The 17326-nt window shown below is 39.7% G+C and overlaps 1 protein-coding gene across 4 annotated transcripts; it reads left to right on the forward strand.

The window, feature by feature from the left end:
* Positions 1–339: 339 nt before the first annotated feature.
* On the forward strand, positions 340–16138 carry MFSD1 (major facilitator superfamily domain containing 1). Of its 4 annotated transcripts, none has more exons than XM_031042690.2 (17): positions 340–539; positions 616–668; positions 852–964; positions 1336–1378; positions 1904–1971; positions 2734–2842; positions 3759–3861; positions 4603–4701; positions 5441–5552; positions 7121–7177; positions 7765–7921; positions 8998–9095; positions 9535–9647; positions 10183–10230; positions 10963–11023; positions 14298–14412; positions 14661–16138. In XM_031042690.2, the coding sequence occupies exons 1-17, from the start codon at positions 371–373 to the stop codon at positions 14718–14720; spliced, it is 1578 nt and encodes a 525-aa protein (XP_030898550.1). In that variant the 5' UTR covers positions 340–370; the 3' UTR covers positions 14721–16138. The 4 variants fall into 4 exon arrangements, 3 of the variants coding, with proteins under 3 accessions (XP_030898550.1, XP_030898551.1, XP_030898552.1); XR_004079643.2 differs by having other exon boundaries at positions 341–539; positions 14298–14602; positions 15155–16138; XM_031042691.2 differs by lacking the exon at positions 14298–14412 and having other exon boundaries at positions 342–539.
* Positions 16139–17326: the final 1188 nt, after the last annotated feature.

Raw genomic sequence — 17326 nt, forward strand, 5'->3', positions numbered from 1 at the left:
GAGGGCAGAGGCACCGTTCTCCACAGACCTCGCTCGCCGTTTGTCAGTTACAGGCCTGCCCTTAACATCCTTTTAAACAGAATAGGAGGCTACAGGTGCTGAAACCTGGAATAATGTCCCACCAGCTGCATGCCTAAGATAAAGTTTTGTCACTGCTGCGATGCTGGACACGGTTTCTGTAGCTGATGCTCTCACCATACCATGAAGTCTGTTTAGGGGTTTGGTTTGGGGGTATTTGAAGGAGTTTTTGCCGCTGTTACGCTCCTGTTTTAGCCCAGGAGCAGGTTTAGTCCCATCGCCGGACCGCTACCATGGAAACGTGACGCGTACCTCACGTGAGCCACGGGGAGATCACGTGCGTTCCAGTCACATGACGGCGGCCGTGATGGTGGAGGAAGAGCGGGCGCTGTTGGGATCTGCCGGTGGTGATGATGGCGGCGGTTCTCCGGAGGCCTTCCGTTCCCTGCCCTCCGCCTGCGACCCGCGGCGCCTGCCGCACCGGCTCATTATCCTCACGCTCATGTGTTTCCTGGGCTTTGGTGGGTGGCGGCGGGCGGGGTGCCGGTGCCTGTGGTACTGGCGGCAGGGCTCGGACGCATCCCCTTCTCCTTGCAGGCAGCTACTTCTGCTACGACAATCCGGCGGCTCTCCAAACGCAGGTTCAACGGGTGAGTGGCTGCCTTCGGCAAGAGCGGGGTTAAGGGGCGAGGGAAGCACGGGCAGCGGCAGGGTCGGACAGCGTGCTGCTGCTCCTGAAGTAGTTTTGCTTATACTTGTTTGGTGTCCCTGTAATTACCTTAAGAGTAAGTCCTAATTTTTTAATTCCTTTCTCCTTTACCTCCTTTATGTAGGATATGAAGGTGAACACAGCTCAGTTCATGGCACTGTATGCCTGGTATTCCTGGCCTAATGTGGTTCTCTGCTTCTTTGGAGGTTTTCTGATTGACAGAGTTTTTGGAATACGGTAGGTGTGATCGTCGTGTCCCTCGTGTTCAATGGATGGTAGAACTTAAAGTGCATGTGAAGTATAGGCTATGTAATACAGAGTTTTTCAGTTTATGATATTTTCAAATTATGATAAGCTTTTCCAAACTTTTTTCACATGATCTTGAAATTCCACTGGTATAAATTACCTTCCTTATCTTAAATAAAATTCATTCAAAAATGCCCGTCTGTACTACCTTTTTTTAAGGAGGCTGTCAAGTTGTAGCATTTATTACAGAGATCTTTAATTGCATATTAGTTCCACATGTTCCCTTGCTATAGGTCTAATGTGCTATTTTGTAGGGAAAAAATATTCTAGCTATGCATTAAGTGGTTTTAATTTTCTTACAGGTTGGGCACTATAATATTTAGTATCTTTGTTTGTGCTGGGCAGGTAAGTGCAAATGAGAGGGTAAAGGGTGATACTTGTCTGAAGCTTCTTTACTGGGGCTGGGAGAAAAAGCCCAGATGCCTTTTTGCATAGTGATTGGTATTTCAGATGGGAGTAGGCAGGTGAAGAGGAATCAAATGGGTGAGCTGTGGGTTTTATTGGGGTAGTTGGGAACGGATGGGGTACCTGGGAGGAGAGGACCTTGAAGATGAGTGAAATAATGTAAAGGAACCAAATGTTTTATTTGTTTGTTGTGAAACTAATATGTAGGTGTATTTGGGTTGGATATGATAGTAAAGGTCAAACATTTAGCGGTGTTTCTGAGCTAAGTTTCAGAGTGGGTCAGGTTGGATATTGTTTAGCCAGCTGAATGATGAATAAGGCCAAGGGAGCAAAGGCCAAAAGCTAAGAATGAAGTGGGTGTGAAGTATTTGTGCGCATCTGGGAAAAAAAAGAGCGTTTTTGTATCTGTTTTGAGATGGTTCTGCTTTGTTCCATACTTCAAATATAAAATCATGATTTTTCCAGGTAGTTTTTGCTTTGGGAGCACTCCTTAATACTTTCTGGCTGATGGATGCAGGCAGATTCATTTTTGGGTAAGTCTAGAAGAGTGTAGTATGTGCTGTCTGAGGTAAGGACTGGCTTTGTGTCCTAGAGAACACCACCATGTATACACTCGGAGACAAAATTGCTGGATATTGAGACATCTATAAAGTTCAGGTATGCAAGATCTTCAGTGTGTACCCAGTCTAGCTTGAAGTTAGAAAACAGAAAAAATAGTACATTCAGTAAGCTGATAAAACTATGTTACTCCTCCTTTTAATTCTTACTTTCCTGTAAGAATTTCCTTTGCAACAGCAAATACAATAGGGCTCCTACAGTGGCAGCAAGTGAGAGCAAATGTCAGAAGGAAAGCCTCCAAGGTGTAAATGTGCCAGAGGATGAAAATGTTAGAAAATCTGGCCAACTGAACTGGGGGGTGGGCAGATGACTCCATGAAATTCTGACTCCAGGTAAGGTGCCTGCTTTTGGTTTCATTTAGGTCAGGTTTTATAACACTGCAGAAGAGAAATTATAAACTGCTGCTTACTGATTTAATTTCTCTAAATGACCAAAGGCAATTATAATTACTTCAAGACTACTTAAGATACCTTGTACCCTTAATTATTCTTTGCAATTATTTTTTTTGAATTGTCTTTTAAGAATTCTGTTGTCTTCTATATATGCATTAGATCTACTTACACACAGATACAGTTCTCTAAAATCCTAATTTTGATATTGCCAGAAGATGATGGACTGCCTCCTATTGCTTTGCCTGTTGCAGTTAACGTGTTTTCTTTTGTGCCTTCCTTTTTTAGAATAGGTGGAGAGTCCTTAGCAGTGGCACAAAACACATATGCAGTCAGCTGGTTTAAAGGAAAGGAGTTAAATCTTGTGTTTGGATTACAGCTAAGCATGGCCAGAATTGTAAGTGTAAAACTGCGTAGCTTTAATTTGTAGACTTTAGGGTGTGCGGTTTGTATGGGTAGTGAGAAGGGTGAGAAACAGCATTTCTAATGCTTCTGAGTAGTTTTTGTAGTAAATAGATGAAAAATACACAAGGAAATGGTTTAATAAGATTTTTTAGAACCTGTCAAACTTCTTTAGAAGACTGGTGGTGTTATTAATGTAGACTGCTGGGTGGGACAGTCACATTGCTGTGTTTCATCAGATTGATTGTTGGTACAAGCACTTAAACCACAGCTAAGTTGGGTTTACACTAGTATACCAGGCTGGGAATGAAGAGAACAGAGACAGCCCTCTTCTGTTGGGGCTCCTCCAGCAGCCTGTGGTATCTTGAACCCCTGCAGGTTATTTACCTCAGTAAAAGAGAATTAGATGGCCACAGCTGGGTCAGGCTGTTGCTAACTAGCAGTTGTTGCATCTTAGCTGAGCTGCAGTTAACTGTCTGTTGTTAGCTCTGAGTTTGGAGCCACGGGCACCTTTTCTAGGGACAGAAGGGAGTCGGAGGAAGGTGCTTCTTCCTGATGCTTGTCAGGTGGGAATCCTGTTTACTTTAACATGTGATATTAAATTTAATTAAATTAGTTTCTGAGCCAGCACAGTGTATGATGTGGATTTTATGTCACTTTATCTCTGTTGAAACACAGTTGTATAAAATTTCAGTTTGTGATGGTATATTGTTACAATGATTAGTTTGTTACAAATGTGGACCAAAGCAGCAGGAAATAATGTTATGATTGGTGCTGATAGTTTATGATGCCTGCATAGTGTCTTACCTGTTTGTTTGAAACACTGTTCCATAAGCAGTTTGCTTAATGTTCCTTTTGAATTCGTAGAATTATGAAATGCATTATTGTTCACATGAGTCTGTTCTGCCTAGGGAAGCACAGTGAACATGAATATCATGGGATGGATATACTCTAGAGTTCGAGATCTTCTGGGGTATACTGGTCCCAGTACTCTTGGGTTAACTCTCATGATAGGTCAGTAATACTTTGAATTGCTGTCACCTGCTATTTTAGGCCTGTGAATTTTAACAGAATGCATACATGTTAATAATTTCTCACTAACTGGAAAGTAGGATGCGTATGTTTGAGACCAGGAAGAGCAATTCAAATACTGTTTGTATTGATAGCTAATATTCTTATACAGAGTGTATGATTACTGCATCTGCTATAATGCTGTGTGATTTTTTTGCCAAATTCAGGTTTATATCTTATGGAGATGAAACACTTAACGTGCTTTGAGAAAGGGACAGACTTGAAAAAGACTTCTGAGGGGTATCATGTCAAAGCTTGCGTGTAGTTGCCTGATGTATAAAAGTGAAATTTCCACTGCCTTTGGATCTTTTCCTTCAGTTGTGGGTATTGAGGGCCTGGTGCTGGTAACAAGGCACAGGCTTTTTTTCTCTTACTACAGGGTGCATATAAGGAGCTTGGCTGTGCTGAGTGGGAGTGGTGATAATATTTTAAGTAAATATTTTAAAGAAAATGAATGTAGTTACATGTTTGTACACCAGTTCAAGGTAGATGTCTCTCATGTGTCAGGCTTCAGTATTTACACCTTATTCTTTGAGTTGTATAGCTATCGAGTCTTATGCATAAGACAAACTGGTGTTAAACCTAGTTTTCGTTAGATATGTAAAGGTAGGCTAAGCTAGTTGTGTGTAAAGCCAAATTGCTGCTTGACTCAACAACTAAACATGTCGCATTGCTTTCTTGCAGGTGGTGTAACATGTCTGTTTTCACTGATGTGTGCATTAATCCTCGCTTATCTGGACAAGAGAGCAGAGAAGCTCCTTTCTAAAGAGCAAGGGAAAACAGGTGAGTGGGGAGGGTGGTGTGGCTGAGCTTGCCTTCAGCTTCATTCTGGAGCAAATCCTTTCAGTTACACTGTGTGCACTGTGCAGGTTTGTGCTTTAGGTAATTCAGTGGCTGCTGTGTCTTTTTCTACAGTTATCTTTAATAATAATTTTTGTTCATTTTAATAGCAGTAGGAAGTTTTGCAGTTTTAAACACCAGTTTACAGGCAGATGCACTGTAATCTGCTTTATTTATAAAGCATGTGGAGAGCCTCCCACTTCACAACAATTTGATCTGCATTGTGTCTAGAATTTTGTAGGTGTGCAAAGCTACGCAGCTGTTCTCTGTCAGCATGTGGTGTTTTGAGTTTTCTGTGTGAGAGAATTCAGACTGAGTAAACAATAAACTCCATTTGAGGTCCAAGTAAGAGCATTTAACATGAAACTTCAGACATGAATTTTGCTAGCTGGTTAAAGATTTCCTTGAAAAAGTGGTTTGTATTTAATTCTGGTGCATAAGACTTTCAGAGGCTTTTGAGAACTCGCAAATCTAGCTTAATGTGAAAGAGAAAATTTGTTCTTGACTTTGATATTGTTGATTTAGCACTTATATACTCTTAACTGTGTAAATTTTAAACAAGAGAGTAGACAGTGGCAGGCATTAGTAATGACTTGTGATCACCTTAATGTTTAGTCAATGTGGATGAATTTTAGCTATGCTTATGCTGGCTGAAAAAGTATTGTCTCTTGCCCCACTCCAGGTGAAGTGATTAAGCTAACTGATGTGAAGGACTTCTCTTTGTCCTTGTGGCTTATATTCGTAATCTGTGTCTGTTACTATGCAGCAGTTTTTCCTTTCATTGGACTTGGAAAGTAAGTATTTTCCACCTATATAGCTATTTTCCTTGAATGTGGCTAGGGGCTTAACTAGCTACTGGTGAAAATGCTAGCATTATTGCTACTAATATTTAAGAATACCAGATGAATACAGAATCCCTGGTCTCCCAACAAATCTGTGCTGTGGTTTGTCATACTGCCCCTCTACTCTGCTCTTGTGAGACCTCACTTGGAGTATTGTGTGCAGTTCTGGTGCCCTCAACATAAAAAGGACATGGAACTGTTGGAACAAGTCCAGAGGAGGGCCACGAGGATGATCAGGGGATTGGAATACCTCCCATATGAAGACAGGCTGAGAAAGTTGGGGCTGTTCAGCCTGGAGAAGGCTGCATGGAGACCTCCTAGCAGTCTTCCAGTATCTGAAGGGGGCCTACAGGGTTGCTGGTGAGGGACTATTCATCAGGGAGTGTGGTGACAGGACAAGGGGTGATGGGTTGAAACTTAAACAGCAGAGGTTTAGGTTGGATATAAGGAAGAAATTCTTTACTGTTAGGGTTGTGAGGTACTGGAATGGGTTGCCCAGGGAGGTTGTGAATGCTCCATCCCTGGAAGTGTTCAAGGCCAGGTTGGATGAAGCTTTGGGTGATATGGTTTAGTGTGAGGTGTCCCTGTCCATGGCAAGGGGGTTGGAACTAGATGATCTTAAGGTCCTTTCCAACCCTAACTATTCTATGATTTTATATTCTTCTGTGGTATTGTTCACTATACTTGTGCTACGGATAAACACAGCTCTTACCTTTTCCTTATCTGCTGAGCTTTGTGGGAAATGCCATTGATTAACGTAGGCTGGGCTGTCAGAACTCCAAAGCATAATGCATGCTCCATTTCCTGATTAAAACTTGGTACAGATTTAAAGCATGGCATGAGTTTTGGTGTGGGAAGCTGTGTACAGCTGTCATATAGAGCTCCTTCCATGTGTGTAAGCTATTAACTGAGACATGGGGGTTTAAAGGTAGTTACAGCTTTGGACTGAATTTCTCTTAACTGTGCTGACTTTGATATATTTATCATGTTGAAACTTGGGGCATTCATATGTAGGTTTCCCTTTTGAACCACACTACTTGACCTACAGTCTCCATCAAATGGCTTTTGAATATGTTTGGATTTAGAAACAGATCCCTTGACCTCAATGTGTGTTTTGTAGTGAGATGGAAAAGTCTGAGAGACAATGCAGTCAGCAATGCAGATGTCTGTTTTTTGCTTGTGCATCCTTCTGTATTCTAAAAATTCTCACTCTCTTAGAATACTCTTACTGCTAGAGTCATCTTATTGGGTTATATCTTGGTTAGGTACTTCAGCTGTTTTCCCCAAAGTGTAATTTGAATAGTCCTTAGACATAAAATTTTAGAGTCTGATAATAAGCTCCTAAATGAATGATAAATGACGATCTGTGATGGAATGTTAATGTCAAACCTGTATATCTTTAATATGTATTTTAAATTTTCTTGTACACTAGGTTCTTGTGTCTTTAATTTTGTGTCTAGCTTAATCTTTCTTTCATGTCAGTGTGCATTTTTCTAAATCTGTTTTTTTTTTTTCATTAGGGTTTTCTTTATTGAGAAATTCAAATTCTCACCTCAAGAAGCAAGTGCAATTAACAGGTATACTGTGGTTGATTTAGTAAGTAAATGTGCTACTGCTGTGTTCTGGGGGGTGTGTATCTTTGGGCTCTGACCATGTGGGAGGTTTTGGATCTGCTGTTATATGTAGTGACTTGTATTAAGTGGATAGATAAGTTTCAGATGTCTCAAGGAATAATTGTCTTGTGTATTCATATTGAGGAATTAGAAAGAAAAGGCTCTGTCTGAAGGCTATTGTTTTCTTCTGAGTGACAAGCAGTTTAATAGCAACACTAAATAAATTTTCCTAGTCTGAAGATGAATTTTTATGTGGAAACCCCCCCAAGAAATAAAAACAAACAATAAAACACTTGGTGGTATCTGATTCTAAAAGCTCTGAGTAGGTCACTGTTTCCTTGCATGTCAAGTGTTTTCATGTCCTCAGATATTTTGGGAGTTTTGAGTTCTGGAGTCTGTTGTTACAGGGGATTTTTGGGGTATTTTTTCTTATGGCCTCACAGGTAACAAGGTAATACGGTGTTTTATCTGGAAACAGCCGTACTGTGTAGCACCTAAAGCTATCCATGGCTAGACAGTGTTCAGTTCTCTTATTTTTTTTTCTTTTGTAGTATTGTATATATTATATCGGCACCCATGTCGCCAGTCTTTGGACTCCTGGTGGATAAACTTGGAAAGAATATCATCTGGGTTTTGTGTGCTGTAATAACTACACTTGCCTCTCATATTATGTTGGCTTTTACCTTCTGGAACCCCTGGATAGCAATGGTAACTATTCTTTGTCACTTATAGCTATATGTGATAAAATAAGAAATAGAGTTGATCCTGAATTGTTTTGCATAAGTAGCCACTGTCTTTTGACTCTTTAGAAAGTCTTCAAAGCCTGTTTTGATATCCCCAACTTTAAGAAGAATACACTATGTGAAAGTGAGTATAAAGACAGTGAAAAAACAAAGGATGTGTAATACACGCAAAACTATTGTTAGCTATCTGTGGCCTAAAGATAACATTTCGGGTTTTGGTGTTTTGTGGAGAGAGGCACTAGTTATTTATGTGTGTTTTGAGGTGGAAAAGACTGGCAGCTGCTGTCTGTAACAGTAGCTCTATAGCTGTTTAGTGCAAAGAGATGTTCAGCTTCTTAGAAGGGTGGGATTAGACTGGAAGTCTGTATGGAGTGGCAATTCCTTGTCCCTTCAAAGAAGTCTTTAGTTCATCACAGTATCTGTGTTTTGGTGGTGCTCTATTGCAGAGGTCTGTTCCTGTGCTTTGTGGACACTACTTACACTAGCTATTGCTAGGTTACTATGCTAGATGCTTGCTTTTCTCCTGAAACTTGTTCTTTTTTTGTAGTTCTGCTTATTACTATTACTTAAACTGGCTCTAATGTGCTGTATTGGATAGCGGGAAACATCAATAAAAATCTTTGTTATTGATTTCCCCTTCCTAGGGCAGATTCGCTGAGAAATTGCTTTTGAACTAAGGTTTACAGGCTTAAATACAGTACTTACCAATGTATCAGGGTTTAAAAACAGGGACCTTGTTTTTCAGGTATTTTCTAGTGAGTTGCAGCATTGATCTTTTCCATTGGGTATTCAAGTCAGGCTCTTAATGCTAATTAGGTAGGGTTTAGTTTGTGAGTCACTCCTGGGAAAACTTTCTCCTTCTAAATGTGCATATGTATTTAGACCAATATTGCAAAAAGTGTTGGGTTTTTTTTGTTTATTTGTTTTTCTCTCTTCTCCTCCCTTTTGAGAGAAGGGGAAAATCAATATGTTCATTTGTTATGACTTTACAGCAAAAATGCTTGTCATCTAATATCTATTGACTTCTTCTTATTTCACCAGTGTTTGCTAGGAGTGGCGTACTCACTGCTTGCCTGTGCCCTGTGGCCCATGGTGGCCTTTGTTGTTCCAGAACACCAGTTGGGAACTGCTTATGGCTTGTAAGTACTTAAATCTGTCCATCTGTGCTGCTTTACAGTGACTATGTCCTGATACTATTAAACCACTGAATATCAAGCAGTTACATGTTAATGGTTACTAATTCCTCCAAGTCCCGTCTTGCAGGAAGTGTAGTTTCAGAATGATACGTGTAGTAGAGCATGTGGTTGTGTAGATCATAGAATCATAGAATGGTTAGGATTGGAAGGGAGGTCAGATACCATCTGCTTCCAACCCTGCACCATGGCCAGGGATACTTCCCAACCAGGTAGCTCAAAGCCCTATCCAGTGCACAGAAACTTCTGCAAAAATGTAGGGTCATGTGTCTGTCATATGTCATAGTGAACGGAGAGAAGTTAATCTTCTTGTTTGAGCAGTGCCATTAATGTTTTCTTTAAAAATTAATTTCTACACAGTGGTAATCCTTTGTTTATGTGTTAGCATGCAGTCCATCCAGAATCTCGGTCTGGCAATTATTGCTATAGCAGCAGGGATGATTCTGGACACAAGAGGATACTTGTTTCTTGAAGTCTTCTTCAGTTCTTGTGTTTGCTGTAAGTACTAAAAACATTGAAAGTGAATTCTGTGCATTCAGGAAGCTTTGTCAGGCTTTTTTCTTAATATTTCTTGTAAGATGGTAATACCTCCTTTCTTACAGTTAGGTAGAGGTTTCAACTGGGGTGACGTTGAAAGTAACTGAAACCTAGTGAAGTGTTTTGTGGTTTTATTGAAGTGATTTACTGTAAGTAGTTTCAGTGTTTTGAGAAAAGTGAAGTGAGTTAAAAGGTAGGTAAATGATACTCTTAAAGGCTGTGTCTGAGGGCTGTTGTTAATATAACTAAAACTAGAGCAACCTTTCCTGAGTTACCATGCTACTTACATGCATTATGGAATTTTCCAAAGGAGTTAAGAGATGCTGCTGGCAAAAATCTCCCCTTAGTTACAACTGAAAAATCTTAATTGTTGCTCAGTTATATGTTAAAGCTGCTGTTCTGTGGTAAATTTGTCAGCTAAAACTGTTCCTCTTTTTTTTTTCTTTGTTTTTTTTGGTGTTGTTTTGTTTTTTTTTCTTTGTTTGTTTGTTTTTAGTGTCACTAATAGCTGTAGTCATGCTGTATTTTGTGAACCACCTTAGAGGTAAGTAAGTGTTTTCAACTTGTCTTGATGCTTATTTTTTTCATAATTCTTGAAGTTATCAAGCTGAGTTTGATAACTTGATATGCAGGTAGTGTTGTGTAGCTCATGGCTTTGATACCAGGAGCATCTCTTGATGAAGCCAATCTCTGTAACATCATCTTTGTCAATGCTGTAGTGTGGAATGCCCTGAACCTGGCTGTGATGTGAAATCTTGTCACAAGGCAGGGGTACCTATCCCTTCAGCTGGCTTGAACAGATGTGTGGGATATTCTGCAGCTTTTTCTAAACTGTGTATCCAACTTGACTATGTGCATATCTGCAAATACGAAAACTTAATTCTGTAGACTTTTCTTCAAATAGCAGTGTTCTTTCTCAACTGTTTTTTGAAGCAGCTACTACTGAAGGACCTGGAATGGATATTAATTTATTTTTTTCAAAGTTTCTTCTACTTTCTTTAGTTTTCAGGAGTGTTATGGTGAGTTGTAGAGAAACTTCATTGTTATTCAACAGAAAACTGGATCAGGTTTGAGAGCTTAATTTGGGTTCTGATTTTGCTTCCTGTGATGATTATGAAAATGTTGCTCTTTACCTCAGTTTCTACTTTTGTACAATTACTCTGCTGATTTCTTTTGTAAAGTGCTCAGAGAACTTCTGTAGCGAGGTATGATACCAAAGATACAATACAAAAAGACCAATTTTAAACGTTTCAAGTGTATTTTACTTCTTTTGCAGGTGGTGATCTCAACTGGTCTGCGAAGAAAAGGGAAAAACTGCAAGAAGCAGCTGCAACTGAGTAAGTATAAAGAACAGTGTCCTTAGGAAGTGTTTAACCTGAAGTGATTAAGTAGATTACTGTCTGAAGTCAGTCTCTTGTAGGTCTGACATTTGTGCTGAATATTATTTTCTTTCTTACCAGTTAGTAGGAGGATTTCATATTCCTGCCTCCTCTGAATGGATAATTAGAGGAAGTAGCAATTAACCAGGTGTCCTTTCCCGGCATTCTTCCTTGCTGTCTTCTTTGTTTCAGTGGCCTTCCAACTGAGTGGAACTGAAGTGTGTTTAAAAAATGTTGTATTGCTTATTTAAAAATGCGCTTCATTTATGGTGTACAGCTGACCCGGTTAGCAATAAACGTGACCTGGGTTTAATGTCAGGTAACGCACAGACCAGCTTTTTTTGAAGTGTCATTAAAAGCTACATCTCTCTTCAGAAGAAACTGCACTTCAGTCACTTCCCCTTCAGTTTCAGCTTGCTTCTGTTGCTATCTTATTTGGTAGCCTTAATTCAGCTTGTCTCTGAAAACTGTGACTTGAGCCTAAATTGCAGTGCTAATGTGAAACACAGTTTGTGATCAGATTTCTGTCAGATATTGTTTACTGTGAAAGAATTCCAATTTTTTAGAAAGAAAATGGGGCTGGGGTATTTCAATAATGTGGAATCCACTTCCTGTAAAAGCAGATGGAGCACCTGAGGTGTGCTTAGGACAGAAATTGTTGAAATAAGCAAATTTCAACTGTTCATTCAATTAAGCAAATTTCATTCTGTGGGAGACTTGTATGTCCTACTTCCTTCTCTACAGAAAATAAGGAAAGTGACACTTCAGAATAGTAACTTGCAAAGTTCTCTTCCTTGGTCTTGACAGAACATGGGTGACATGTTAAAGGTCTGTTGCTGTGCATAGCCCTAACAGCTGGAATTGGGTACTATTGCTTTTTAAGTGTTGCTTGGTCAAACATGAAGGTATCAGTCCCTTACTGTTGGGCTATCTCCTGAATTTATCCCCTCTGCACAGTAGAAAGTGTACTTGTTTCTTTTTTTTTTTGTTTGCTATCAGAGAATGCTAAATGAGGGTAAAGCTCTTGATGGATATGGACTGCTGTACAAGGAAGTCAAACAGTGGGTTTCAAAATAATTGCCTTGTGTTGGGGGAGAGGAAGGGAAAAGCATTGTATGGCAAAGTCCATTTAGATGTCACCTTAAAGGTGAAACAAAAGATCCTTCTGCTCCAGTTTCTCCATTATGTACTTAACATATGTACTTAATCATGTACTGGTGGAAAAGGACCTGGGGGTGGTGACTGATGGCCACTGAACATGAGCCAGCTTGTGCTAAGGCAGCCAAGAAGGCCAACAGCATCCTGGCCTGTATCAAAAATGGCATGGCCAGCAGGGCCAGGGCAGTGATCATCCCCCTGCACTCAGCACTGGTGAGGCCACACCTTGAGTACTGTCTTCAGTTCTGGTCCCCTCACTACAAGAGAGATACAGAGTTGCTGGAGCAGATTCAGAAAAGGGCAGCAAAGCTGGTGAAGGGCCTGAAGCACAAGTCTGATGAGAAATGGCTGAGGAAACTGTGGTTGTCTTGAAAGAAAAAAGGAAAACACCTGTCAGTAAGTTCTAGTTGGGTGACTTGTGGGGTTTAACATGGAGTTTTTTTCTTGTCCTAATTTGTGGGCTATTTACACAGCAGTCTTGAGGAAAACTCAAGGAAACTAAAACCTCACCAGACCTGGTGAGCATCTTGCTTAGTTGTGATGAATATCATCCTGGAGTAAAAAAGTCACAGGCAGTTTTTAATACAAATGCACCAACAAACCCCAAAGCTTTGTACCCAGGAGGAGTTCTCTGTCCAAATAGAGCTGTAAAGGGTGGGTGTCAGGATGATAGAGCTAGGTTTTTTTCAGTGATATCCAGTGGTTGGACAAGGGGCAATGGGTGTAAACTGGAGCATAGGAGGTTCTACGTTAACATCAGGAATAACTTCTTTACTGTAAGAGTGACAGAGCACTGGAACAGGTTGCCCAGGGGGGTTGTGGAGTCTCCTGTGTTGGAGATATTCAAGGCCTGCCTGGACAAGTGCCTGTGTGATGTACTCTAGGTTACCCTGCTCTTGCAGGGGGGTTGGACTAGATGATCCTTTCCAACCCTTGGGATTCTGTGATTCTGTTTGTCAGTCTGGCCCATGTTAGATGTGTAATAGTTCCAGTATTTACTGTGAAAGAAGGCTTTGTATTTGTGTATGCTGTGGGATATAGTGCTTTAGAACAATATTTTCAGTAATTTTTATTACAATATTTTTTTTCAGAAAAGAAATTTGAATAGCAAATATCATCCAGAAGTGGGGAGCATTTGATCAGCATCATGACAACTTGAAGAATTATAGTGTTGTGTAGTTTGGTCACTGCACACTAGCTCTTTGGAAAAACCACTAAATGTGCAGGGGGTTTTTACAGTAAATGGCTGAATTTTATGCTTTGTAACCAGTTTTAACCAATACCAAGTTATCTCTTAGTTTGAACAGAGTGGGTTTATAGGGTTTTGCACTGTTCAAGCTCTGTCATTGGAGAGGGTAGTCTGCAACCTGAGACAAACATATTCATCTAAAGATAAAGGCTAGCATGAAGTGTCTTCTATGCACAACACTATCATCTTGGGAGTTGAGATTTCAAAATGTAATGGCATTTAATATTCTGTAATGGGGCTCATTGCCTTACAGAGCTTAAAAACGGGTCACTTATTGCCTTTATCACTGTCTTAACACAAACCATTGTCTTAAGCAAAGTGTATTTAGAGCTTCATTTGGTTCTGTTTCTCTTTAAGACTGGTATGGGAAAAGAGCTATTGTGCTCTGGTCAGTTACTCTTGTAAGAGACTGCTGTTAATTCTGAAGACTGCTGAGCAGTCTTTTATTTGCATTTTTGACAGTTGATTCTTTTTGTATTGTAATCTTTATTTTAAGGAGTGAAAACTTGTTTAATAAAGAAATAGTAAAAACTGTTAGAAAAGCTCACTGAGCACACTGTAATCTGTGAAAACCAAAAAGTTTACCTTTCCACCAAAGTCTGGCAATGTAAATAAAAGGAAACTACAGAAAACAGCCTCTCTCCTTTTTTACACTGAATTAGAGTAATCCATACACATATTAGTCTCACTTAATCTGATATCCAGTATTCATCTATAATTTTACAATCCTATTCTAGTTATTAAAAATAAGACTGTATACAGAAGATGAGTTGCTTGGGTTTGCACTCCTCAGTGCAAGTATCTTAAACCAGTTTTCTTTTCCAGAGCAGAAGAACAAGAGAGACTCAGACGTCAAAATGAAGATGACTTGGCTAAATTACGGCCAAAAGCTGATGACTTTAGTTTAAGGAATAAATATCTCTCCAAACTAGGCGCTCAGGTATTAGTAACAAAGTAGGGGGTTTAATAACTAGGAATAGAACAATGAGATAGTGATTTTTAAGAATTCAGCTTGTTTCAAATAGCCAGGAAATCAACCTCTGATTAAAATGCTAAATGTATGCTTGTTCTCAGAAATGAAGTCTCACCACTGGTAATTAAAAATCTAATGAAGAAAGTGAGTCAACCTGGTGAGTAGAGAGGCGGCATATTATGATGCGTGATTTTTTTAATTTTATCTTTTTGCAGCTACCTGATAATTACTGTTCCTATTTATCAACAATGTCACACAGAAGCATGTTGAAATAGCATCTTGCCCTACTTGCAAAAGCAGAAATACGTGGAAGCTCCTGGTACACAAAGCTTTGTTTCCAGTACTGACAACTACCACAGCAAAAGCAGAGTGATGCACCATGCTTTTCTGCAAACGTAGATCCTATTTTTAAAACACTCGGCTTAAGCTCCTCCTCCTATCGCACATGATGCTCATGAAGAACCATTTGGCTGTTTATTTGAACCCATGAGTTATGTACTACATGCTCCTGTCTAAAATGCTCAGTGAGTAGCTTGAGACAAAAGCTAAGACTTGAGCTTAGTACACAACGATGTCTGAAATGTGAAAGCTTTGTTTCAGTAATCAAATTGTACTGAAATGAGCTTTGGTATAGGTCTGGGTTATTTATCCTCAAGCTGGACAACTTTGTTTCCATATTTGACAATGGTCTGTTTCATTTTTCTTACAGAAAAAATGTGAGGAAAGGCTGCCATTCAAGTATTTCAGAGGAAACTATGCAATTCCAGTATTACAGTTAAAAAAATGTTAGCTCTTAAATGTAATGCTAGGTCATGGATTTAGCAATAATCTCATGTAAGTCCTCATTAATGTGAAAAATAACAGTTTTAAGAGTTGGTAACTAAAAACTATGAGGAGTTAAATGCAAACTGAAGTTGGCCTTTCAGTGGAAAAAGTGGTGTTCAAGTTCATAATAAAAGTTAATGCTATCCTATAATTTCAGTGGAAAGCCTGTTGCTGAACAGCTAGTTCCTAGTAACTCCTGCAGAATGCATTCTTTGAGTTGTTACTCATAAAGACTTGCTGATGTAATTGGACAAACTATTCCTAAACTAAGCTAATCTTTCGTTAGAAGGCAAGAGCATCTGGCTGGAACGCTAGGTAACCCAAACAAATTGCTGCTTGTACAAGTAGAGTGTGAGGTGCACAGGGGAGTGAGCTTTCTGTGGCTGACTTCAGGGAGTCCTTGTGTGCAATAAAATGCTGAAGAGCCTTTGACAGATTGCTTGACTGCAGAGAGAGTACTTTGTTATAAAAAAATGTTATATTTGTAATATTTTTTTTTGCCTTCAGTAATTTAAGCAGACCTTCTGGAACTCATGGTCTTAAGGGGTTTTTTAAAGATACTTTTTAGTGAAGATTTCTTTCATGCTCCTGAAAAACCAAGATCATATTCCTGAAAGAATAAAGCAGGACTATTTTTGTTAATAGTTCTATATTTTGAAGAACAATCTGTGAAAATCTATGTGAATTATGCTGGACTTACTGCTGAAGAGGAGTAGTACACTCACCTGTGATAATTCTTATTGGTGCTTTCTGTGCTCCCTGTGAGAACTGAACACTATCAGCTCTGAGACTGGGTCATCCAAGTCAGTTTGTGTTTCTTTGTAGACTTGTGACTGCTCTATCTTTATTAATAAAAGCCTTAAATGGACCCTGGCACCAGTGTTTTTCTTACCAGGCTGGTTAGTGATGTGTTGTTGCCCTTGATGATTGTTGAGACTTATATATGCATTTTAATTTTTAAAAAAAAAAGGATGATTTCTGATTTACCAGAGAAATATGTAGAATTTTTGGGGAAGTGTATATGTGAGGATCCAAAGACAAAGTTTCCCTCAGTCCCCCCTGCTGATGGGTTGGTGCATTTTTCCTCCTTGGGAAGGGAGGGAATTAGATTATTAGAATCATAGAATAGTTAGGGTTGGAAAGGACCTTAAGATCATCCAGTTCCAACCCCTCTGCCTTGGTCAGGGACACCTCACACTAAACCATATCACCCAAGGCTTCATCCAACCTGGCCTTGAACCCTGCCAGGGATGGAGCATTCACAACCCTTCTGTTGCTCTTCGTTTCCTTTAGCTTTCCCCTTTTAGCTTCATCTCCTGCTTCCCCCTAATTCTGACATTTCATGGTTGTAGATAACTCCTCTGCTGTTACCTGTAGGTCAGGATTTTGTGTGTGGCATGACAGACAGCAACTGTGAAGTTGTCTTTTTGAAACTTTAAGTTGCTAAATTCTCTGTATCCTTAAGCATCTTGCCCAAGTATTGTGGTGGACTTCTGCAAATGGTGTAACTTTCTGCATCAGCTCAACTCCAAATGCCTTTGCTTTTGAGGGGTTTCAGCCTGTTGATTATGTTTTACCTTTTTTTTTTTTGGTTGTGGTTATGGGGCATGGGAGCCATCTGGCTTTTGTTCCCTTATAAAGCCTTTCCTTTTTCTATTGATGGTTCTTTTGCTTACAGCCCTACGTTAGAAAGTCATGACACTGTTTGTCCTTCAGGCATCCAGTGTGTACTTCATAGTTTCAGGTTGATCTTCGAAAGGAAAATGGCTTTTTAAATTCTGAAATAGTTTCTTTTTTGATAGAGAAAATTGGGTTGTGATTGTTGTGGGAAGGATAAGGCCACAGCTTCAGCAAGTGAGTGGGCTGCTTGCCTTGGCTAGGGCAGGTACTGTCTGAGCATGTGCTGCTGCAGTGTTGACAATGTCTGTGCAAGTCCTGCTGCAATGAATTTGGAATGGCTTGAGCTGAAAGCTGTTTATCTTTGTAAGATGGACAGGTTTTTTTTTTTTGCCCCTGCAAAGCTTCCCTTAATGGCTTCTACTCCCACCAGCCTGAG

Source organism: Melopsittacus undulatus, chromosome 6 (genome assembly GCF_012275295.1).
Source record: "Melopsittacus undulatus isolate bMelUnd1 chromosome 6, bMelUnd1.mat.Z, whole genome shotgun sequence".
NCBI classification, from domain to species: Eukaryota; Metazoa; Chordata; class Aves; order Psittaciformes; family Psittaculidae; genus Melopsittacus; species Melopsittacus undulatus.

Bases quoted from the DNA above. Each gene is read 5' to 3' on its own strand.
- MFSD1 (XM_031042690.2), top strand. From the start codon at position 371: ATGACGGCGGCCGTGATGGTGGAGGAAGAGCGGGCGCTGTTGGGATCT. The intron at 9,648-10,182 runs GTAAGTACTAAA...GTTTGTTTTTAG, and splicing joins CTTCAGTTCTTGTGTTTGCT to TGTCACTAATAGCTGTAGTC. The intron at 14,413-14,660 runs GTATTAGTAACA...ATCTTTTTGCAG, and splicing joins TCTCCAAACTAGGCGCTCAG to CTACCTGATAATTACTGTTC.